This window comes from Gymnodraco acuticeps, unplaced genomic scaffold (assembly GCF_902827175.1).
Source record: "Gymnodraco acuticeps unplaced genomic scaffold, fGymAcu1.1, whole genome shotgun sequence".
Lineage (NCBI taxonomy): Eukaryota > Metazoa > Chordata > Actinopteri > Perciformes > Bathydraconidae > Gymnodraco > Gymnodraco acuticeps.
In genome coordinates, this window is record NW_022991007.1 from 125,915 (window position 1) to 151,392 (window position 25,478).

General features: G+C 40.2%; 1 protein-coding gene across 1 annotated transcript in view; it reads left to right on the plus strand.

The window, feature by feature from the left end:
- Positions 1-25,478, plus strand: part of LOC117559422 (putative uncharacterized protein DDB_G0268364) — a gene marked incomplete at its 3' end in the record, with an annotated part of 31,794 nt that overhangs the window by 296 nt on the left and 6,020 nt on the right. Inside the window, 5 exon segments of the mRNA XM_034236186.1 lie at positions 17,243-17,365; positions 18,175-18,281; positions 19,436-19,516; positions 23,635-23,876; positions 23,879-24,131. Of these exon segments, the coding sequence (XP_034092077.1) occupies positions 17,243-17,365; positions 18,175-18,281; positions 19,436-19,516; positions 23,635-23,876; positions 23,879-24,131 (806 nt within the window).

A 25,478-nucleotide genomic window follows, 5' to 3' on the forward strand; every position in this document is an offset into this window, starting at 1 on the left:
GAAGATACATGCACTCAATCTCAATCTTTATTTATATAGCACATTTAAAACAACCTCAGTTGACCAAAGTACAGGAAATACATACAATATAAAATAACACAATGGGAGTAAAATAATAAAACAATAATTGAAAACATGATAAAAAAGCACATTAACTAGAAACATATCAAAACACATAGAAATGTAAAATGTTATGTTCGACTAGTATTAAAAGCCAGTGCAAAGAGGTGAGTTTTTAGCTGAGATTTAAGAAGTTCAAACTTAAGGAAGCTTTGTGATGTAGTGGAAAGTAAGTCACTTAATCATTTAAATTAAATATTTAACACCTTGACTAATGTGTACATGTTCTGCTTTTCTTGTGGTGTTTATCTACAGTGCTTTATCTTATGTGCGAAGTTAAATAAAACTGTAGCTGCAGGGCTCTGTGGTCAGACTTAAACATCTCATCTGCAATAAATAACAGTTTAGCTAAGCTTCTAGACCAGGCATGAACAACCACTGTGAAGAATTAACACGTAAAAGTCCATTTGTTTCACCTCTATATTAATTAAAGTGAACGTCACATGAGATTATTTAAAAAGCACTTCTTGTTTCTTCCTCTCAAAGTCAATGTGTTAGGGTTAGATGCCTGAAATAGTGTCTGTTTGTTCTGCTCTCAACCCATTGAGAAAGATACATGCATATTTAACATCTGGACAAGTGTACATTTGCAGCTTTGCAGATTTAGTCTCGTATAGCAGGTCTATCATTACACTTTTAACCACGTTTTAGCACGGGGGAAAGGTCAGGAACCATTGAAATGGACGTAACACCTTGGTTTGTGGACGATGGTTTTGATGCCTTGAGTTGGGTTTGATCGTCACAATCTTGGGTTGTGTTCGAATTGTCCATTTTGCTTATAGGAAGGTTCCTAATGGAGGGAAATGACCCGTAAGTACCCAAGAGGCAGCCGTGATAAGAGCTGTTTGGATTCTCTAGATGATAAGGAAAGGAGCTTCAGTTTGAGGTGGTAACTATCTTTGTTATTGGGTGTCGCCATCTTTTGCCATCTCGTATTTTGGTCGTAGACATCTTTGTTTTCTGACCTCAACATCTTGGTTTTGAGTCGCTGCCAATTTTCTTTTGTGCGTCACCATCTTGGTATTTGAACATCATTCTCTTGGTTTCATTCCTTCAAAATCTTACTTAAGTAAAGGTACAACAAGTCCAAAAAGTATAGTCGTTATGCTGAATGACCCCATCATATCAACCAAGTCACCAGAAAATATGTTGCCATTGAACGTTTCTGCAAAGCCACACATACGTTTAATCTATTTGTTGTTTTGTCTGTCTGACTGGTTGTCTGACTGCCTTTTGTTTCGTTATGTTTGTTTTGCCCCTGTTCTTCTTTGTAAAGCGACCTTGGGTCTCACGAAAGGCGCTATATAAATCCAAGCTATTATTATCATTATTATTAATGTCAACATTTCAATTCCTCATAAAATGCATGCAAATACGAACAATAGAACTTGGGACAACTGCAGCCGAAAATGGAAATACTCAAGTAAAGTACACATACACCAAGCTTGTAGATGCCTTATATATAATGAGTTAGCACCCTCCACTGTATAATCTCAATTTCGCTTTAAATCTTTAACCCTAAAACCAGGCACGAACCCTCATAGAAAAGTGAGGAATGTGCAAAATGTCCGAGTCTGATGACGAGTGTAATGCATACAGAAATACCAAGCAGGGAGCCTTTAAATGTTTTGACTGCCAGCATGCTTATAATGGGATGGTACCACACAGGCGCTACACACACACACACACACACACACACACACACACACACACACACACACACACACACACACACACACACACACACACACACACACACACACACACACACACACACACACACACACACACACACACACACACACACACACACACACACACACACACACACACACACACACACACACACACACACACACACACCACACAGCCCAGACACCACACATTAATTTTATGATTGTATGAGACCCAGACACACTGAGGGTATCCTCTTTATGCTTGTCCTCCAGGTATTACACCAACACACAGTTTTCCTGCTGAGCAGAAAACATTCTTTGATTGCAAATTGTTATTGTATGTGTGAAATTAAAATAAAACTCTAGCTCCAGGGCTCTGTGGGCAGACTGAAACATGTCTTCTGTAATAAATCTATCGTCTATCGTTGTTTTGCCTCTATGTTGACTCTTTTTAGACTCACTTTTGTCTGTGTTTGGATCTGACTCTTGAGTAACAATGCTTATCAAAACGCACAGATTTGATTGGCTGATTAGCGTAACGAGATGATTTAAAAGCAATGCAATAGGTCAGCTGTTTTTGTTTGTGTTCCTTCATCTGAAAATCAATGGATTAGGGTTAGATAGGGTCTGTGATTAACACACGCTGATGAGAAAGTAATGTTTTTCTACGACCTAAAGTACGTCAGTAAATACCCCACTGGTGAATAAAAAAATGGCATCAAAATGAGACTTCTAAACGTTATCACCGTAATCATTAGCCACCTTAACTTAGCGGTGGTGAGACAAAGTCATGTGACCGTGCTGTAGTTCCTAAATAACGTTAGCTTTTTACTTCAAAAATCCTAAAATGGTGTTAATACGCAAAATATTTCCTGCTGAAAAATCCCATTAGCTTTTTTTAGAAGGAACCAAGGAGATGCTAAGTTCAGCGTTGCTTCACAAAAACACGTCATCCCTGCACCAGTCTATACAAAAAAATGTTAAGATATGAGACTAAATGAGAGGATCAAATGTCTCTTAACGCGCTCATACAGGCCTCCGTCATCTTTCTGAAACATACATTAAACTGCAGCACTCGACTCGTTCACAGATTGTTTAATAAAAATGATCCCTGAGGGCTTTTAACAAAACAAGCCTCCATTAGCTCAAATCCCCCCCCCCCCCCCCCCCCCCCCCCCCCCCCCCCGCCACTTAAAACAGCTGCTTTAATGACCATCATCGTTCACAAACGCAGCCCTTTGTGCATTAATGGAGAGCATTTTAGCCCTGTTGTTTTTAGCCTCAGCGTTATCATGAGGACGGGGTCCATGTTTCAGAGGTCAGAGGTCAACAGGTAGTTAAGTGCTGATGAAGTGGAGGTGGAGAAAGTTTGTTTTGGGGCTGCGGGAAGACGAGATCTGAGCTCTCGATGGAACTCAAAGAAGCTCTGTAGTGAAGGTGTTTGTTTTAGTTGGTTTGACTTCGGTATTTTTTCTTTTCAAATGTTCCTATTGTTAGATGTATTTATTCTTATAAATAATCAGAAAACCCAACTATATGTCTCCTTGATGAATATAAAGTTGTGTTTTTTTTTTTGCATTGTCCCTCTACAAATTAAAGGGACACTATTGTACTAATTTTCAGGTGTATATGAGTATGTAGTGTCTCTACTTTAAAGAGTCCTCTCCTGCTGATGTTCAGGTGTATATCAGTATGTAGTGTCTCTACTTTAAAGAGTCCTCTCCTGCTGATGTTCAGGTGTATATCAGTATGTAGTGTCTCTACTTTAAAGAGTCCTCTCCTGCTGATGTTCAGGTGTATATCAGTATGTAGTGTCTCTACTTTAAAGAGTCCTCTCCTGCTGATGTTCAGGTGTATATCAGTATTTAGTGTATCTACTTTAAAGAGTCCTCTCCTGCTGATGTTCAGGTGTATATCAGTATGTAGTGTCTCTACTTTAAAGAGTCCTCTCCTGCTGATGTTCAGGTGTATATCAGTATATAGTATCTCTACTTTAAAGAGTCCTCTCCTGCTGATGTTCAGGTGTATATTAGTATGTAGTGTCTGTACTTTAAAGAGTCCTCTCCTGCTGATGTTCAGGTGTATATCAGTATGTAGTGTCTCTACTTTAAAGAGTCCTCTCCTGCTGATGTTCAGGTGTATATCAGTATATAGTATCTCTACTTTAAAGAGTCCTCTCCTGCTGATGTTCAGGTGTATATCAGTATGTAGTGTCTCTACTTTAAAGAGTGCTCTCCTGCTGATGTTCAGGTGTATATCAGTATGTAGTGTCTCTACTTTAAAGAGTCCTCTCCTGCTGATGTTCAGGTGTATATCAGTATGTAGTGTCTCTACTTTAAAGAGTCCTCTCCTGCTGATGTTCAGGTGTATATCAGTATGTAGTGTCTCTACTTTAAAGAGTCCTCTCCTGCTGATGTTCAGGTGTATATCAGTATGTAGTGTCTCTACTTTAAAGAGTTCTCTCCTGCTGATGTTCAGGTGTATATCAGTATGTAGTGTCTCTACTTTAAAGAGTCCTCTCCTGCTGATGTTCAGGTGTATATCAGTATGTAGTGTCTCTACTTTAAAGAGTCCTCTCCTGCTGATGTTCAGGTGTATATGAGTATGTAGTGTCTCTACTTTAAAGAGTCCTCTCCTGCTGATGTTCAGGTGTATATCAGTATGTAGTGTCTCTACTTTAAAGAGTCCTCTCCTGCTGATGTTCAGGTGTATATCAGTCTGTAGTGTCTCTACTTTAAAGAGTCCTCTCCTGCTGATGTTCAGGTGTATATCAGTATGTAGTGTCTCTACTTTAAAGAGTCCTCTCCTGCTGATGTTCAGGTGTATATCAGTATGTAGTGTCTCTACTTTAAAGAGTCCTCTCCTGCTGATGTTCAGGTGTATATCAGTATGTAGTGTCTCTACTTTAAAGAGTCCTCTCCTGCTGATGTTCAGGTGTATATCAGTCTGTAGTGTCTCTACTTTAAAGAGTCCTCTCCTGCTGATGTTCAGCTGTATATCAGTATGTAGTATCTCTACATGTCTCCATGCTTTAATGTTCAAAAAGCTCTTTATTGTTCTCATACTGCCTGTGCTGCAGCACCTCTTTTCACCCTCTGTCTGAAAGCAGAGCCCAGTCTGCTCTGATTGGTTAGCTGGCCGGCTCTGTTGGGATTGGTCAATCGCTTAGAGATGTCCCGCCCCCTTAACCAAGTGTTACATAGTGATGTAACTATGCCATGGAAGTCCAATGGAGGCGTTGTCAGGCAGGCATCTTTGCTGTCCGCCACTGGTTTCACTTAATTGATCTGAATTTAACTTGAAACTTGATGCAGAAAGATAACGAGAACAATAACAATAACTAACATTACTCTTATTTTGAAGATTCCATGTTTGTTTGTTTGCTAGGAGTCTGACTTGTTCAATCAATCAATGTTTATTTATTTAGCCCAATATCACAGATGTTACATTTGTCTCAGTGGACTTCACAGTTTGAACAGAATATCAGTATGACAATACGACACCCTCTGTCCTTAGACCCTCTGTCCTTAGACCCTCTGTCCTCAGACCCTCACATCGTACAAGGAAACACTTCCAGAGAAACCCCACAGTTTAAAGGGAACATGGGAGAAACCTCAGGGAGAGCAACAGAGGAGGGATCCCTCTCCCAGGACGGACAGACGTGCAATAGATGCCGTGTGTAAATCGAAGAGATAATACATTTTACAGCATATAGACCAAATGTTTGGAAATGCATGAGTCTGTAATAAGAAGATGAATCCACGAGGATGTCAACAATCCTGTGGGAGCCATCAGGGAAGTAGTTTGATGAGAGTCAGGTAGGACCACAGAGACAGGTTCAGCCACGACTCGAAGTCCAGGACTCAGATCAGGACTCAGGACTTGTTGCTAAAGATTTGAATTTTGTCGAGACCTCCAGCCTCCTCTGCTGTTCGTTTTGCTGCTGATCTTGTAATCGAAGACCTCACTGAAACCCTTTCAAAGTAAAAGTTCATCCAACTTGAACAGAAGAAGCTCAGTGAGCAGAGGGATTCGGATCAAAGCGAGCTGAAGCTGCAGATAACGAGACCATGAAGGCATCGTTTACTGCTCAGCCGTAATCAGGAGACACAGCTGGCAGATGAAAGGACACTCAGCAAAAAAAAAAGTAGTTAAACTTTTTAAAGGCGGCGATGTTGGTATCAGACTGAAAATCATGCAGGTGGGATTTCATTATCATTAAACTGTATTAAGCCACATTTAGCCTGGAGAGCTTTGGGGATTATGGGAGTTTGGGAACAGGCAAAGTAAACAAAACAACAATATTAGATTGTTAAAAATGCTCACAAACATGGAAGACACTTGTCCAGTATAGTAATACCATGCTGCATTAGGAGTCAATGGATCCTTATACATGGAAGCTATTGAAAAACTATCTTTTTAAAAATATATATAAAACACATTTTTTAGTAAAAATATGTTAAACATTCCTGCACTGGACCAAAAGTGATTTAAATTATTTTTATTTTTATTTAAAATGCATGTGTTTGAGTCGTAGTGAGTACAAGACTTGAGAGTTCATGTTTTCGTATAGATTTTCAGCTAATAAATGCACTCATCATTAAGTTCAATTTAAAGATTCATGTTCTTTTCTCTTTCCAAGAAAAATAAGGGCTGCAAAATATGTTACAAATAATAAACAAAATAGGGAAAACATTTGGGTTTTATGAATAGATGATATTATATATTTAGAAAAATCAAACAATAAAGTTTAGCTTGAGTTTCCCTTTTTGTGTTGATTCGTTGTATTTGTCTGATATTGATGAATCACAAATGGGGCGAAGCCTGCGAGCTCGTTCAGGCAGTCAACTCGAGCACTAATGATACATTAACACGTGACGCACCTCGTCCCTCTTACAACCAACCAAACACATTCTCCTAAACATGCCGCTCTATTTAAGCTGCCAGGTCTTCCTGCCTCTGCCTCGCTCATGCTGCTGCTGCTGTGTTTCATGTTGCTGCTGCTCGCCTGACCCACCACCAGCCCAGCTTCCAGCCCAGCTCCCCCAGCTTCCACCCCAGCATCCACCCAGCTTCCACCCCAGCTTCCCCAGCTTCCACCCCACCTTCCACCCCAGCATCCACCCCAGCTTCCACCCCAGCGTTCACCCCAGCTTCCACCTGTAGGCTCGGGGGACAGTTATCTAATCATCACTCAATGTTCTTTGTAAATCTGTGGAGTGATGAGGCCCGAGCCTAGACGCCAAACTCAAACTATATGCTGCTTCTAATAAACATATTAAGACACACCTGAGTTGTCTGACTGAACTGGCTTTTTAGTCGAGTGTCATGGAAAGTTGCCTTTTCTCACTCTTGAGTTGCGAAGCTTATATTTCCTCAGGTTAAATGAAGGCAGAGGAATATCTGAGTTTAAGCTGCTTCACATGAAGAGAAAGAGAAAAGGCTTTAGATAGTGAGAGTTCAGTCGGACGGGACAAATTCAATCTAAAGATCAAAGAGTAACTCTCTCATGTTGCCCCAGAAAATCTCTCATCTCTCTTGAACTGCATGAAAGAACTCAGGATGAGGAGGAACTTCCTGTGTGTGTCTGTGTGTGTGTGTGTGTGTGTGTGTGTGTGTGTGTGTGTGTGTGTGTGTGTGTGTGTGTGTGTGTGTGTGTGTGTGTGTGTGTGTGTGTGTGTGTGTGTGTGTGTGTGTGTGTGTGTCTGTCCGGTGAAGTCACACCTCTCCACAGGATATGACACAAAGGTTTTTCTGAGTCAGAGGAATTTCTACACTGCAAAAACGCCCTGTCAAATTGAAGGCCAAACGTTATAGATATAAGCATACTTGCACTTAAAACAAGCACATTTGGCTGCCAGTGCAGTAAGCAAATTTCATTTGATAAGATGTCTTAAAACAAGTCAGGCTGTCCGACTATCATTATAGCACATACAATTAGAGATGTCCCGATCCCGATCCCCAGATCGGATCGGCCCCCGATACTAGGTTTTAAGATGGATCGGGATCGGCAGATCCAATGAAATGTCATGGCCGATCCATAGTTAATATTTCCCATGATTCCATTGTTACGTTGTTTGTCGTTGTTGTTCTATTGCATCAGCCGCCATTATCGAGTTGGAAAAGTGGAACGGACACATATTGTATTTTAAAAATAACTACAAGTGAGTCGCCGACTGCGACATGCAAAGTCTGTGGTGTGGAAGTCTCACGAGGTGGTGCTAACAGGGTCTCCTACAACACCACAAACCTAATAAAACATCTTAAAAAGCACCACCCCGACGAACACGCCGCCTACTGTAAAGCGACAGCGTCTGCGACTGATGGACTCCATCAACAAACACTGCGGGACAGCTTGAAACGAAAGGCTTTACTTCCTCGAGACACCGAGAGATTTCGCAAGATTACTGAGCTGATTGTGGAGTGCATAGCAGGGGACGACCAGCCAATTTCACTTGTGGAAAACTCCGGTTTTTGTCGTCTAATACATTATTTGGGTGCCTGTCTATTTCTTAATGTATACAAAATGAAATGCTGTTTGCCAACACAAAAAGTGATATCGGAAATCGGTATCGGAAAACCGGTATCGGGAAATATCGGGATCGGATCGGAACCTATATGAAAATATCGGAATCGGATCGGAAGCTAAAAAATGAGATCGGGACATCCCTACATACAATCTTGAAATAAGATTAAAAAGACTAATTTCAAGCAATCTAGTTAAGCCTATTTAATGCAAAAGAAGCCTATTATCACTCAAAACTAGGGTACTTTTAGCATCAAATTACTTAAAATGAGATTTAGGGAGGCGTGTGGCGCAGTGTATTGGTGTTAGGATCAGGGGAGCATAGGTTCAAACCCCACTGCAGTCAGCATGTCGTTGTGTCCCTGAGACACTTCACCCCAAATTGCTCATGTGGGGATTGCCCACAGCATTGAGTATGTAAGTCGCTTTGGATAAAAGCGATAACAAGTTACATGTAATGAAATTCTTGTTTTTAGGGAGCTAAATTAGAACACATGCTCTTAAAATAAGTAAACATGACAATTCTTTAAAAAAACACGTTTTTATTAAGTCAGTTCATAACAAACACTGGCAGTGTTTTCCCTATATACAAATAGTGGCGGCGCAGCGCCGCTGCTGAAATATGCACGCCGCTGCTAGGGGCGCCAGCCAGGTACCCCAAAAAAAAAAAAAAAAAAAGTAATTTAAAAAAAAAATTCAAATAATAATAAGTGGCGACCCTTTTTCATTTTTGATTGTTTGTTATGTGGATTTGTAGTATTTGTGTTACTGTATGTTCAATAAAGGTGTATTTTTGCTAAATGTTGAGACATTGCCACTGTATGTAATAGGCAGGGCCTATTTTTGGTATTAACAGGCGGTCGCCTAGGGCGCCAGATCTGGGGGGCGATGCGCCTACTGGTAGCTCTGGGAGGGAAAAAACATTTTTGACCGTTGGCGCTCATCCAAATTTTCGGCCTTGATGTAACAACATTCATAATTAAGTAAATGTAACACCCTTTTCACCCCGGTTACACTTTTAATTTGCCCTGTACGATGCGCTGTGATGAAAGTTGGGGATGTTGGCTTATCAGGCGCCCGCAGCTAACAGCCAAAGTGCGAGCGTGGGAGCGAGCGAGGGAGAGGGAGCACCGGTACCGGCGCTGATGTTATTAGAATCTAGTGCTAGTAGCGCTAACGGATATAAGAAGTAGATGTTTCTACAACCAGGGTGGAGGAGAGCTCTCCTGTCAGACTGAGAGGCTCAGTGAGGTAAAGGACTCTCTGAGTGTTTAGATAAGTTAATTTTAGTCTAAGTTATCTCAGTGGGTCTCAAACGTTTTGACCACAAATTATGTAAACACATATTTCCAAGGCACTCCTTTATAATTATTAGGATAAATAAAAACAGGTTTGAAATCATTCCAATGTATACTATAGGACAGTAAACCAAAAATATCATTTAAAGTTGGAGAGATACAAAAATATGCATAAATTAATTAAATAAAATAAGTTAACTAGGTCAAATAAGATATGAATGAACAACAAAAATCAAATAAGCTACATTTATTTGTTATTGGCTATGGTAGGTTATTGGTTATATTCATATACTTATTTGATTATTTAAATGTAAACCGATCTTTTTCATATGGGTGTTTTAGAGTTCCCCTAGATCAGGTCTCTAGTAATTGTGTGCTCAAAGTGCACCAGATTGAAGCATTTTACTTTAAAATGTTCAAAGAAATCTTCCCGGGGGGGCATACCCCCAGACCCCCCTAGAGGATGTGACCACCCTCCAATTCAAACATGTTCATACAATAATGAATACATTTGAAGCTATTTTGACGTATATAACCTATTTCAATAAGTTTCTGTTTTTGTAGTGTATTTGCCTTTTGTAGAGATTTTTCATTTATTCTTTATATATAAAATCTCGCCTAGGGCAACAAATTGGCTAGAACCGGCCCTGGTACTAGGCCTCAAGAGCCTTTCTTGTGCTGACACATAGAAACAAATTGGCGGGGCGCACTTCGCACGTGCACACACTAAAAAATTCCACGCGCTCCACACTCACATTATGCTGGGCCCACGTGCCTTAGCACCGCTGCTATGACTCCATCCTAGGGGAAACACTGAACAGGATCATTTATTAAATTAACAAAGCTCTTCAACATATATATATATATATATATATATACATCCTCATAGAACTGACAAACATTGGACACAGAATTCAAGTTCTCTACTTTTTTGTGAATTCTGCCCATTCAGCTATTGCTTTTTTGTATGAATGGGTATGCAGTAGGGCTGTACCAGAATATTCGACTATTCGTTCGTTGGCCAACTATTCGGGTTTCAATTTCATTATTCGGATATTCGGTTTTTTATTTTTTTTCAAAAAAATATTTTTTTCCCCCTAAATGTATGCTATCAATAAAGGCGAATTGCCATATTCTTATACTATATTTATACTTTTGAATTGCACTGTTAAAATGCGGAAATATATACAATCTCAGCCTGTGCTCCTGACATCGCATTCACTCAGTCACTAACGCAAACGGCACGCTTCACCTCGCTTCACCTCGCTTCACACACCTGAACACAAAGTGCAGAAGACTCCAGCTGTGTGGGACCATTTTTTTTAAATTGGACGACGGTAAGAAGAAGGCAGTGTGCCAAATATGCGACAAGAAACTGGCCTACCACGGTGGCACAACAACTCTGAAAAGTCACCGGATGCTGTAAGTACTAGCCTAGCTTAGTTTAGCTGTTGTCAAGTTGCCGTGATGAAGCTGCTTTATCCGCCGTTTAAACAGTAACGTTACACATGGTAAAATCGTGCTCTTACTTTGCTTGGAAAATAGTTGCAAGCAAGCAACCGAATTGTTTTTTTATATTAGTTTTTCAATTTTATCCGAATAGTGAAAACAATAGGAGCAATGTGGGAACATCTGGGGCTAAGGCAATTATTGGCATACAGTTCGTTCATTTATTTTTCGTTCTTCATTTATTTAAATACTGTTTACTGTATCGGTAACAAGTGTTACCTGTTAGGCCTATTGTTACGGCTATGTTATTAAAAGTATTGTTGTTATAACAGAAATATGTGTTTTGTATCTTCAGGTTGTAAAACGTTAGACGGAATTTGGAACCATATTTGGTCCCCGGGCGCTGCACTGCGGCTGGGTTACATGCAGAGGACACATTTAGTTTTAATGTATGCGAGTACTGAGACAATAAATAAATATAAATCGTAATAGTATGCTCTTTCTGCGCTTCTGCTTAACAGCGTGTTGTCAGGTGTCTCGGAGCGTGTTATGAAAAAACATTTAAACACGTTTTTTTTATTAAAAAAATAAATAAATCTCTTCGCACCGAATATTCGCTGTTGATTACTACCGAATATCCGGACCCCGAAAAATGGTATTCGGGACAGCCATAGTATGCAGGGTATATGCAGGAATCCTGAAGTCAAATGTAATACCTTTTAAGACCCTTTCCATACATTTTAAGACCTCATCGCAACTTTGAGTTCTAACCGGTTACATTGGCGACACACTTTACCTCACATTGACTATATTGATTGTAAGATAGCACAACTAAACAGAGTGCAGACAGACTACTGAAGCCTCCTCTCCACATGAACTTCAACCTCTCTGTGAAGGTCAGGTTTAATGCAGGATGCTGCTTTGTTGCTTCTGTACTCTGTGCTCTTTCACTCCAGTGAAACTCCTCAGAAACCATTAGAAACCAGTATTTGACCAATAAACAAAACAATTGACAAAACTTTGAACTATGAAATATATTAAACTTTGGTGAGCTTCAGCGGGGTAATGCCATATAGGAGCTCCCTCACAAATACCCAGGGACACAAACAGCCATCCACTTGTAAACACTGAGGACTGAGGAGGATCTCTCGATGTAAATAATATAGTACTGGCATTCGTTGTTTACATCTTTTAGTGGATTGATCATTGATCCAGCTTCTGACAAACACATGGTAAATAAAGTCACTAATTTTCCGACTTTATGAGAGATAACAAACACCACATGGATGCACATTCCAGGTTTTTCTTCTTTCAGGGCCAATGAGAAGCAGAGTAGGGGCGGGTCTTCGCATAATTAAATAATGCAGCAAACGCCAAATTCGCACACACCACTGAGAGCAATCAGTTATAGTCGTCCACATCTGATGAAGTGTGTGAAAATTCAAGTCAAAGATATTGTGATTTTTTTGTTATCCATATCGCTCAGCCATACCTGGTGTGTTAAGCTGTTCATGTTTAAATGTGTAATGTGGCATGGATTGTTTGAAGTTTGGTGTGATAAATGAAAAGCACCACAACCTCAGCAATTAAGATATTGTTCTTTGTCCAGTATTGCTTATGCCATAGATCAGTGATTCTCAAACTTTTTTCAATAATGTACCCCCTTTGAAAAAAAAAATCGTGGCGAGCCGTGACTTTTATACCTAGGCCCTCTGACCCCCCTTCCCTCGAGAAAAAAAAGAAGAGATATTACCTCACAGCGTATACTTCAGCGGAATATCAAAACCTTGGCCCGGGGTGCAAAACGCATCAATGACAGCGACCCTCTACCCAGGGTTGGGAGGGTTACTTTGTAAATGTAATCAGTTACTGAATCCGAGCGAAGCTTACTTCCGGGTTTTAGGACGCGTCACTGCACCACTTGCATAGACCTCACAGCGGGCCGAACTTGTCATAAAGTCCGCGAAAATAAAGCCCGCCCATTTAGAGGGAAGATATGATTGGTCAATTGTACCGTCATTTGACATTGAGGGACCAACAAGCTCTCCCGTCTTCACATAACTCGCAGAGACGGCATTTAACCCTTCACATTCCAACAGAAACTGAACAGGCAGATTCGAAGGATTTATTTCTTTGGAAATATTATTTTAAATACAATTAAATCAAGTTATTTTGGTAAAACTAATGAAAAATGTAACAACAAAAATATATTTAAAAAAATATTAAAAGAAAAACGTTTTTTTTTGTAATGTTTTCAAATATTATTTTTTGGAATATCTTAGGCCCTCGCAGAGCCCTGACGGCTCGCCACTGAAATTCAGCCATGTACCCCCTGATCAGCACAAAAACAATTTGTTAGGGAATAAATGCCTATATAAAGAGGTACAGTACAGTGCTGCACCATCGGTGTCTGATTTATTAAAACAACAACCTGAAACACTTAAATGCTACATTTCAAATGTTTACAATCCATCACTAAATTCATGGCAAACCAATTTTAACATCATGCAATAACACTAAGACGACATTAGTTGCATTGAACTGATCTTTTTAATAAGTTGTACTTACAATATAGTGAGAAACATGGGCTTGTGCTTCACTGAGGATCTTTGTTATTCTCAGTGACAGGAAAGCCACTGCAGTTATTACACTTCGCGTTTTGAAATATGTGTAACTCTGTTAATATAAAACCCACACTGCTCAAACTTCGTTACATTTCCTAAAAATTTTTTTTTTTTCATTAAAGGTCCCATGTCATGGCCATTTCCACTGATCATAATTCCATTGTTGAGGTCTACTAAAATAGATTTATACTGTGCAATTTTCCAAACTCACATTGGTTTCGCATACAGCATCTCTGTAAAGTATGTGTATTCAGCAGTATTCACTCTCTCCACTAAACTGCTCGTTGCAGCTCTTGCCCCCCCCCCTCCCTGTGAGCCCATGTGCTCCGATTGGTCGGGACCAGTCGGGACGTTGTGAATCGCGCTGAGCTCCGTGGAGGTGTGATTTCCTTGTTTAGCGATACACAGCAAAACACAGCCAAACTCAACCTGAGCACACACAAAGTCACAGCCGAAGTAAAAACAATAAGTGTGGCTTGATATTGATTAAGAAAAAGGTTGATAAACGCTGTGAGAATGGGTCTGCAGAGAGAATGGGTCTGCAGGGAGAATTTCGCCGCGATCCCAACTGTCTGTTATCAGCCTGCAGCCAGGGAGGAGAAATCAGCAGAGCTGCCTGCACTGAGTGTGTGAGGAAGTCCGTGGATTGGTCAATTTGGACCAATCAGCGGGGGCTTAACGTAACGGCTCCGCGGACGTAACGTAACGGCTCCACGGATTGGTCCATTTCGTTCCGGGGACGACATGACATCATGATGTACCCGGAAAAATCAAATGGATAGTGACGTATCTCCAACGAGGCGTTTTGGGGAGGTATTTTCTGTTTTAGAGTTTTACTCGCTACTAGGTGTACTTTGAGGGTTTTGACTCTGCACACCGTTTACATGCATAAAAACCTTCATAACACACAAGGGGACGGGTAATAACCGGAAAAGCATGACATGTCACCTTTAACATAAAAATAAATCTCACGTACCCCCTGCAGTACTCCAACGTACCCCTAGGGGACCGTGTACCCCCATTTGAGAACCACTGCCTTAGATAATAAGAGACCAGATAACAGGGGAAAGAGACGTTCCTTGAAGGAAGAGGGAGGGGGTACTGAGTAGCTGGCAGCCCCTCCCAACAGTGTCCTCACTGCTCAGGGACCCCCACCGTATTACCAGTTCCAGGGCAGTAACAGAGTAGAGATTGCACACCTACCTCAAGAGTCAATGTCATGCATATCAGTTATTCTGGTCCATAGCCTTTAGGAGAGTGTGTTATGATGATTATCAGTTCATTTTGTGATTATCATTAAAAGAGATGTTAATTCTTGTTTGAATTGTGTCTTTTTCCGTCTTTACCAGCTGGGGAAATAACTTATGTTAACAGAGCTGATGCTTGAAATTCATTTTTTTCTTCGTGCCATACTAGTGCTTAAAATAAGGCTTTTTAGCCTTGAAGTGGATGCTTTATAGACAGGTCCCTTGTATTTAGTTAACATAACATAACATAACTAAAATAAAGACAAAGTTGCTTATCAAGACAAGGCAAGTAACATTTACTTGAATTAAGTCAAAAAATCTTCCATAGAAAGCACTAGATAAGCTATTTAAACTCAAATCAAGACAAACTAGATTTAGAATCTAAATATAAGATTATTACACTTGGTTAGATCTGCAGTTTTTGCAGTGAAAAACAATGCATTTATAATTATATTATTGTGCAATATGTTCAGTCTTTCCTGCTTCTTCTAATCCTGCGACACCAAAAAGAGAAGTAAAAGATGATTGTTTTGCAACTTATTTAGTAATTTTTTGTTGTTGTGGTTGTTCTGCCTGTCTTTGTAGTAACACATCTCTTTGTGCTTATTTTGTGTTTTTGGGTGGTCGTTCTGCATGTATGGAACTCCAGGCGGAATTGTCTGTTTGCAGGAAAAATAACATGTGAACTTTCATTGCACACTCATCGGATTGAGATCAATGTGAAAAGGGGATCAACTTCAAAGTGGTTTCATAAGATGTGGAAGGTCCCGAAAACACACACGGTTGCATAAATGTGTGTGTGCACGCTCTCTTCAAGAAGAAGAATATTTAAAAGTTTTATTGGAACAGAGATTAAAGCGTGAATGAAAAGAGAGATGAAGTGAGGTTGTTTTGTTTAAACGATGTATGTGTTTGTATAAAGTGGAGCTGCTGATCCAAGCTGACAGGAAGTGATGAGACAGTCCAACATCAACATTACGGGAAACACACACACACACCATGCAGGGTCAAAAAGGCATGTCACAAACATAATATAATCGCCAACAGAAACAAACAGAAAGCAAATAGGAGTAATATTGCGGCAGTAATCTTAAACAAAGTGCCGCGAGGGACTAAACAAGAGAAAAAACACTGTGGACGCGCAAAAACTCAGTCTTTCCAACACAGTATGCGTTTGACCTTTTATTTCCAAAGCAAAAATGCAATATTCCATATCCATATATCCTTGTATGCGTGCGTGCGTGCGGTCAACAAAAATGGTCCTTCTCGAGCTCACTCCCCCATCTATTACAAAGTGCGCAGGTAAAAGCAACCGGATATAAGCACAACCGTCACCACTCAAATCCAATGACACGCCCACCACCGATAGTGACTCAAAAAACATGTATCGTAACAAACACAGAAATGGCTTCATATGTGGCTCCTATAAGTAATAACGAGTAAACAACTTAACATTTCTGAATGGGATATTATTTGGATAATTTTGCAGTGCTTTTGCGTACAGTTGTGATGGTTTTGTATCTTTGGTGTTCATTTTGGGTCACTTTATTGTTTCATTTGTGAACAATTCCAACGTTTTATGGTGGTTGTGCATCTTTCTGTGACCATTTGGTCATTTTTTGAGTTGGTTTTACATCTTTTTGTGATCGTTTTGCAATTGTCTGTGATGGATTTGTATCTCTGTGTCCTTGGGTTGGTTAGTGTCTCTTTGCAGTCATGTGACTTTCCAAGAAGAATCCCCAGGCTTTGCCTCCCCTCTTGTTTAGCAAAGCATCCAATGAATATTTAAGTGGTAAAATATGTAAGTGTGTTGAAACTTCTTTACCCATGAAGTAAAAATCCCTCTAGGCTCTACTGCCCTGACACACACACACACACACACACACACACACACACACACACACACACACACACACACACACACACACACACACACACACACACACACACACACACACACACACACACTGGACATATGGTCTGTGGTGAGTCAGAGGGTCAACAGGGGGACACCGTCACAACACCAAACACACCTCATCTGATGTCTGTAACCCTGTCACCTCACACACACACACACACACACACACACACACACACACACACACACACACACACACGTGTTTACAGTTGGCTTTATTCACCACAGCTGCTCTGTGAGACCTCACCGTGTGGCTGGCTTTATTGTATTTAAACTAAAGTATAAAATATTCCCAAAATAGTTGCTCTTTTTAAAACACACGTTTTGTTATTATTATTACATTTGTATTGTTTCAAATTGAGTCCATGTCTGTGTGTTGTGCAGGAACTGGTGTGCGTTTGTTCAGAGGCACGTTGTGTCCAGGGCGGTGGTGTGTGGAACAGAGAAATACACCATCGAGTCTCGGAGTCCGTGTCCCAGCCGCACCCCCGACTGTCATCTGATCATGTGAGTACACAACAATAACAACAACAAAAATGTATATATCATTTATTCGTATCTCGTATATGTTTTAAAATATTTGTAGGATTTGTTTCATATTTTATTGCATTTTCCTTATATTCTATAATAATTGTTCCTGTACATATTTTTATAGTTTTTTTCTTTTTGTATTATATTTCTATACCTCGTATTATTGGGGGATTTATTATGGTATTTCTGTGAGAGAAAACTACTTTAAAGAATATGTTTTGTAAAATTCATACCTTTTGTACACATTGCAGGTGAATAGGGTAATAATGTAACTCAAAGATATAACTATATACTAGGTAAAGGGGGGTTTGGATATCTCTTTGTATCACTCTATAAATCAGAAACTGTAAACAGCCATTAAGAAAAAGCTAAATCCAAGGTTATTGAATTTCAAAAATGATAATTTATTGGATGAATATTCCTTTAATTCTGACCTGACAGCACCAGCAGCTGTTCCCTATTTCAGGGATGTTTTGAACTTTTAAATTCAATTTGAGGTGTTTTCAGTTCTTCATCGAATTTGTCCCATGCAAGTTGAGTCACTTAACATTTAGTGTGTGTGTGTGTGTGTGTGTGTGTGTGTGTGTGTGTGTGTGTGTGTGTGTGTGTGTGTGTGTGTGTGTGTGTGTGTGTGTGTGTGTGTGTGTGTGTGTGTGTGTGGGTGTGTGTGTGTGTGTGATTGTGTGTGTGTGTGTGTGTGTGTGTGTGTGTGTGTGTGTGTGTGTGTGTGTGTGTGTGTGTGTGTGTGTGTGTGTGTGTGTGTGTGTGTGTGTGTGCGTGTGCAGGTACAAGCTGTCGTCCCGGCCGCTCTACAGGCAGAAGCAGCAGATTGTGAGCGCTCTGCTGTGGCGCTGCTGCCCGGGACACGGAGGACCCGACTGTGAGGACACAGGTGGGTCAGCAGATCTGATGTGTAAACAACACACACACATCACACAATTCCCAGAATAAAATGTAACATTTGGGAGAAGAAACTCCCAAATAATCAAGAAAAAACTCACATTTCTGACAAAACAACAACAACAAAAATATTTAAAATGTATTGGAAAACATTTACAAATTTGCAGGAATAATCTCACAAATGGGAAAAAAATCACATTTATGATAGAAACTCATCTGAAAACGTAATCTATTTTAACCTAATAATTGCAACAACAAAAAATTGCATTTGTGAACATGTCTCTAACATTTAAAACGTTCAAAAAGCTTATATTTGTAAATCAAAAAGGCAGGAATATGGTGTGTATTTCAGATCCGTTTAAACTTATTTTTGCATTTGTAGATTACACATTTACACACAGGTTGTCGATCTGCGCACACACATAATATTAAGACAAATATATCTCCATATATTCTGCTTAGTGATAAAAACTGAAACTTGCGTGGGAAAAATCAGTTTTAGTCGACCCCTCATTCATCATATATTTATCTCTACAGGAGTGCATTTATACAAAAAGGAGTATCGCTCAGGCACTGAAGTCTAGAGACTGTGTGTGTGTGTGTGTGTGTGTGTGTGTGTGTGTGTGTGTGTGTGTGTGTGTGTGTGTGTGTGTGTGTGTGTGTGTGTGTGTGTGTGTGTGTGTGTGTGTGTGTGTGTGTGTGTGTGTGTGTGTGGGGGGGGGGGGGGGGTGCTGGGAAACTGCAGTGTTTATGGTGTATCTAAAGTTAGACGTCCTCTCTTCTATTCTCAGCCTCTTCTTTTGTTTGTGCTGAAACTCAAAGTTTATGAAGGAAAATAAAAAAGTATTTCCTTCATCGCACCGTCAGGAAAACCCCACATCCTGTACAGCCATATCTGTATGTGTGTATATATACTGTATATGTATGAATGCAGAGTTTCAGTGTGGGTAAAGCTCACTGTATGTGTGTGTGTGTGTGTGTGTGTGTGTGTGTGTGTGTGTGTGTGTGTGTGTGTGTGTGTGTGTGTGTGTGTGTGTGTGTGTGTGTGTGTGTGTGTGTGTGTGTGTGTGTGTGTGTGTGTGTGTGTGTGTGTGTGTGTGTGTGTGTGTGTGTGTGTGTGTGTGTGTGTGTGTGTGTGTCCTACAGACCCTGATGCACAGCAGGATCCTGGGAGCTCGGCTCTGATTGGAGGATCTGAACCAGTGAGGACTGAGCTCCACGCTCCAGGTAGCGTCACACCTGTTGCTCATGGTTCAGCTTAAAACGTTTATATTACCGATGTAAAAGTTGTTGAGACATTTCAGGCAGAACTCATGATACTTTACTGCAAGAGCTGCTGGGCTAAAGCCTCTGCTTGGAAGTGACTGCTACTATTTCTACTTGGTAAATAAGAAATAGGTGCAAAAAGAACATGATGAGACACAAAGACGGCCAGAAAGATTAAAAAAGAACAGCAGAAGACACATGATAACCAAAAAGAAATGCACAAAGACCATGCAGAGACACAACATGAACAAATAGAGACACAAAAAGACTGCTAAGAAACAAAACACAACCAAAAGGGATGCATAGAGACCATGATGTGACACATAACAACTAAAAAACCACAAAGTAACATAAAATGACCAAGAAGAGAAGCAAAAAAGAAAAATGACTTCTTATATGTTAGGGGCTTTTCATCGTCTAGTATAGAAATCCATATTAGTCATAGAGGAATCTGTGATCCTGCCTTTTTATAAAATCACATTTTAATCTGTTTACTTATTATTCTGTGCCTGTGAACATGCACACACACACACACACACACACACACACACACACACACACACACACACACACACACACACACACACCGTGCCTCTTAAACAAAGTGAGGAAGCTGTGAGGTCCACCTCAACCTCCTGGTCAGGGCGAGCCGCTCGCGTAGAGGAGAACGCACCAACAAGGTCACCTCACCCCACAAACACACACACACCCTCCGCCTGTAAACGCACAGTGACACACACACTGCAGGTGTTGGTATATTATTGTATTTTCTCCAATAATAGCAACTTTGTTTACTTATATTATATACAAAATTGATTTAAATATACATTTTCTTTTTCACAAACATTTATTTGGAATATTTGCGAATTTCTTTCTTAAAATATGAAAACCATTGCTCTTATGACTTTTTACTCCAAACTTTTTTTATTCCAAATATTACGACCTTCTTGAAATGTAATTTCCTTGTCTTTCTCGTTTTCCTCTCAAATGTCTTTAAATATTGCAGCTGTGTTACCCCAAATATTATCATTTTTTCAGTAATTTATTTTTCTTGATAGTATACTTCTTCATTTTTTTACTTTGACAACCTTTCTCTCCAAAAGACTGCTTTATTTTCTCTTAAATGTTTGACCTTTTTTCCTTGAAATATAACGACCCTCACTAAACTGTTCACAGTGTGTTTAGCAGTGCTAACCCTAACATACCCTGTAGCGGCCAAAATCATATAGAACTAAAACAGATAGTTAACTTAACAGCCGCTGAGGCACTAGTTAGCGGATCTTACGCAGGGCAATGATCATCCAAGTCCAGACAAGAACCTCCATTTGTGCATTTTGTGTGTTCCTTGTGTGTGTGCTCCTTGTGTGTGTGTTCCGTGTGTGCTCCTTGTGTGTGTGCTCCGTGTGTGCTCAAAAACTGTATGGGCCTTCCGGCGGAACCTCTCCCCAACACACATAGGTTCCTACCTTTATACCCACAGTTAATTGGCTCCTACCTTCAGCTCCTGCAGTGAACTTGAGAAGAGCTTTGTTGAAACAACATATTGTTAATAATAATTCAGCTTGTTAGAGGACTTATTGTGTGTTCCTGCACACATTTTAATGCTAAGCTAACATTTAGTTGTATCCCTCTTTTCTTTGTCCACTGTTGTTCTTTCTGCCCTTTTCATTGTCGGTCAGCTTTCAGTTCTCCGTGTACAGAATAACATGGTGGTGTTCACAACATGAAATATTTTGTACCATGAGTAACTCTGAGAATCAAAACAGTCCATGTTTTTGGAAAGAAATCAGACTAAAATAGACCTTTGGCTTTGGAGGCTTGATTTAACAAAGAAAGAGAAACAAAGAGGACACACACACACACACACACACACACACACACACACACACACACACACCCCTCGGCATGGTCCGCTCCCACCACGCCTCCGATTGAGCCGACTTCCTGCGAGATGAAGTCAACGTAATAAAATCCTCAGCCCGGCAGAAACAGGCTGGACACAATAACAGGAACACTTTCAAATACAAACGCACAACACACACACTGAATGAACACACACTACAACATGTACACACACTACAACATGTACACACACTGCAGAATGTACACACATCACACTTTTGTTCTGTAAATACTTCAACATATTTTTTACTCCAAATAGAGACTTTTTTCTCTGATTATGATGACAGTTTTTCACTGTATATTTCAGTGCAAATACTTACTGATGAGGTTTCTAAAAAGAAAATGGTGGTGTTTTTGCTGCTCATTTGTTACATTTTTTGCTGTCAAAATGTATTATTCAAAACATGAAAGGATATAAAGTTAAAGGACTGAGAAAACTTGAAGCGGCTGTTTGAATGTATACCAGAAAAATGTATGTGGAAAAAAAACATGACAAATAAATATAATATATGTGCACCAAAAGCATCATATTTTTAAATAAGAAAATACTATTACATTATTACAAACAATACTATACAAAGTTATCAATTCAAACCTGAATGCCATAGAGCATAATAAGGCTTCTTTAAAGGGGACCTATCATGCAAAATGCACTTTTTATGTCTTTTATACATAAACATGTGTCCCCGGTGTGTCAGGGAACTCACGCAGCGTCAGAAAATAAAACCCTCTCTCTTTTCCTCCGTACCCAAATCTCTAAAAACGGGGGTACAACGGAGCTGATCCAGATTTGCGTCCGATATGACGTAATATCTGAAATGTGGACCCACGGCCCAATCAGAAACGTTGCTATCAGAAACAATGCCCGACTGTTTTGGACGTAATATGGTCGGTGTTTACATTAGCATCGCTAACACTCAGAGCTAACCTGTACTGGAGAGCATGTGTGTGAAGAAGCAGGAAGTAAAAAGGAACTCACCTTGTGGTATAACCGGCAAGAGAGAAAGCCTTTGAGCTCCAAACTGTTTCAGAGAGAATCCTTGATAATCCATGATATGGCGTTTCATCACGGCAGCATTTAGTTTAGACAGTAGCTGCTGGGTCCCGCATGAGCTCAGACCCCTCCTTTTATTTATCAATTATTTATTTTTTTTAAGCTTTATACCCCAAATCAGCACTTTTGAAACAGGAAGTGAAATAGAGGGATATGAGGCATGGCTAGAATGGGTGATCTGTTTGGTATTTTGAGCAAAACACTTCATAGACATGTTTTTTATATATTTTTTATATATCTGAGAGCTATGCTATTGCCTAAAAATAGCACGATAGGTGACCTTTAAAATACATTTTTTAACATTTATAAGAATAGCTAACTCATATCAATCGATAGGTGATAGTTTGCGTGTCTCCTCTTCACATCCTAAGCCCCAGCTTCACTCTTGTTTGTTGGGAAGCAGTTTCCAGAGTCAGCTGAACATGATGGAGGAAGCAGTTTTATGACTGTGCAGGACGTCCTCCTGCAGACTCTGTTCCTGCTGTCGCTCTCTCTCAGAGTACACAATGAACTCAGAAAATCCCCAAATACATCAAACCCCAACCTTCCCCCCGTCCGTCCGTCTCACTCTCTACCCGTCTGTCCCACTTCCTGTCTCTCAGTTTCAGCATGGACACAGTCAAACGAATAAGCTTTATCATACTGTATCCTGTAGGATCAATATTGCTTTTCATATCTATTATAGATTTTTGGAATACTCATTGTGTCTGTTTACCTGCGGTTAAGAAGTATTCAGATCTACTACTGCAGGAAATACTCTGGCACAGTTAAAGTCCTGTATTTAAAATAGTTAAAGTATATAAGATCAGAAACATTTAGATAAAGTATCAAAGGTATGCACATTTCCCAGGTTTATATTTTATTTTATTCTATATATTTAATTTTTTTTTAATACATATTTGCATCAGATTTTATTCAGATGTTATTGTATTCTTTTCTATTCCATGTGCACGTTTATTAGTACTGTTTTCATAGTTTATGGTGTTTTTGTACATATAATTTAAAAATGTTCATCATTTATCTTTATTCCATTATATCATGAATCTTCAATATTTTCATTACCAGTTTTTATTTTTGTATTTTTCATTTTTAGATTCTGACTGGTTCTGATTTCCTTCCTAAGGTGTGCAGGCTCAGCTCCAGCAGCAGCGCAGCGACCCAAATCGGGAACAGAACGACTACCAGGACCCCCGGGTTCACCACAATCACCAGGACCACCGGGAAAACCAGAATCACCAGGACCACCGGGAAAACCAGAATCACCAGGACCACCAAAAGAAGGAAGAATACCAGCATCACCAGGACAACCGGGAAAACGAGAAAGACAAGGACCTCCAGGACCTCCAAAACCTGTATGACAAACAGGACCACTGAGACCAACAGCACCACGCCCCCCCCCGCTGGACCAGGACTACCAAAAGCAGGATGAACACCAGAATCATCAGGAAGACTCTGACAACCAGAAAGTCCAGGACCTCCAGGACCTGTATGAGCAGCAGGAACAACAGACCGACAGCACCACGCCCCCCGCATTAGACCCGGACCAGAGCCACACCTCACCCCCCACCGCAGACCCAAATTACCTCCACCATCACAGGGAGACGGAACACTTCCGTCCTGGTGAGTGTTTTTGAATGGATTGGTTAAAATTACATTGAATTGTATTGAAATACCTTTTTCTTTTTGTATTAAAGTTTTTATTTATCAACATACATGGTACATCGCTCACATGGTACAGCATACAGAAAGAGGAAGGTCAGGGTACCAAACATGTTAGTTAAAGGTCCCATGTCATGGCCATTTCTACTGATCATAATTCCATTGTTGAGCTCTACTAGAATAGATTTATATTGTGCAATGTTCCAAACTCACATTGGCTTCTCACACAGCATCTCTGTATAGTATGTGCATTCACTCTCTGTCCTAAACAAGAAGTTAACAAATGGAAAAAGAGAAATCTCCAACGATGCGTTCAGGGGCAGCACAGACAGGTATTTTCTGTGTTAGAGATGTTACTCGCTACAGGGTGTACTTTAAGGGTTTGTGACTGCAGAGCGTTTACATGCAGACAAAGCTACATAACACACAAGGGGACGGGTAATAACCAGAAAAGCATGACATGGGACCTTTAAGTGTTCCTGGTTAAAAGAAAACAGGAAAATACAAAGGTGTAAGATTACCAATCAGACACTACAGCGATCATAAAATAATAACAACAAATTATGCTTGATTAGAATAATTGTACAAAGGCCCCTTTTGTGAGAGTCCTACAGTCAGGCTACTAGTTAGAGGTCAGTAATCCCAACTTCCTAGAACCACAGGTCCTCTACCCCTCATTCTTGCCAACATAACCTCATATGATGCTGTTTCACTCTTCAGAGCCTTCCATTCATTACATGCTGGGATTCTGGGTGATTTCCAGCGTTAAATACACTTTTTAACAAAACATGAGTTTATTCATTTCATAAAATAATCATCTCATGCTTTATACACTCATACATTAATGAATGATTGATAATGACCTAAAGATATAATATATACTAGTTTAACAGTCACAGCCTAGGGTATTTAATACTTTAAATACATTATTATATATATAAATACATACCGATACTGCAGTACTTCCTCCACATCTGATAATGTAGTATGTTGTCTTTCTATGTCGTCACTCCTCGGCTCCAGGAGGTCACACAGACACACACTTCCTTCAGAGGATATCCTGTGTGTGTGTGTGTGTGTGTGTGTGTGTGTGTGTGTGTGTGTGTGTGTGTGTGTGTGTGTGTGTGTGTGTGTGCGTGCGTGCGTGCGTGCGTGTGTGTGTGTGTGTGCGTGCGTGCGTGCGTGTGTGTGTGTGTGTGTGTGTGTGTGTGTGTGTGTGCGTGCGTGCGTGCGTGCGTGCGTGCGTGCGTGCGTGCGTGCGTGCGTGCGTGCGTGTGTGTGTGTGTAACTTTAAGATGTCACTTTATG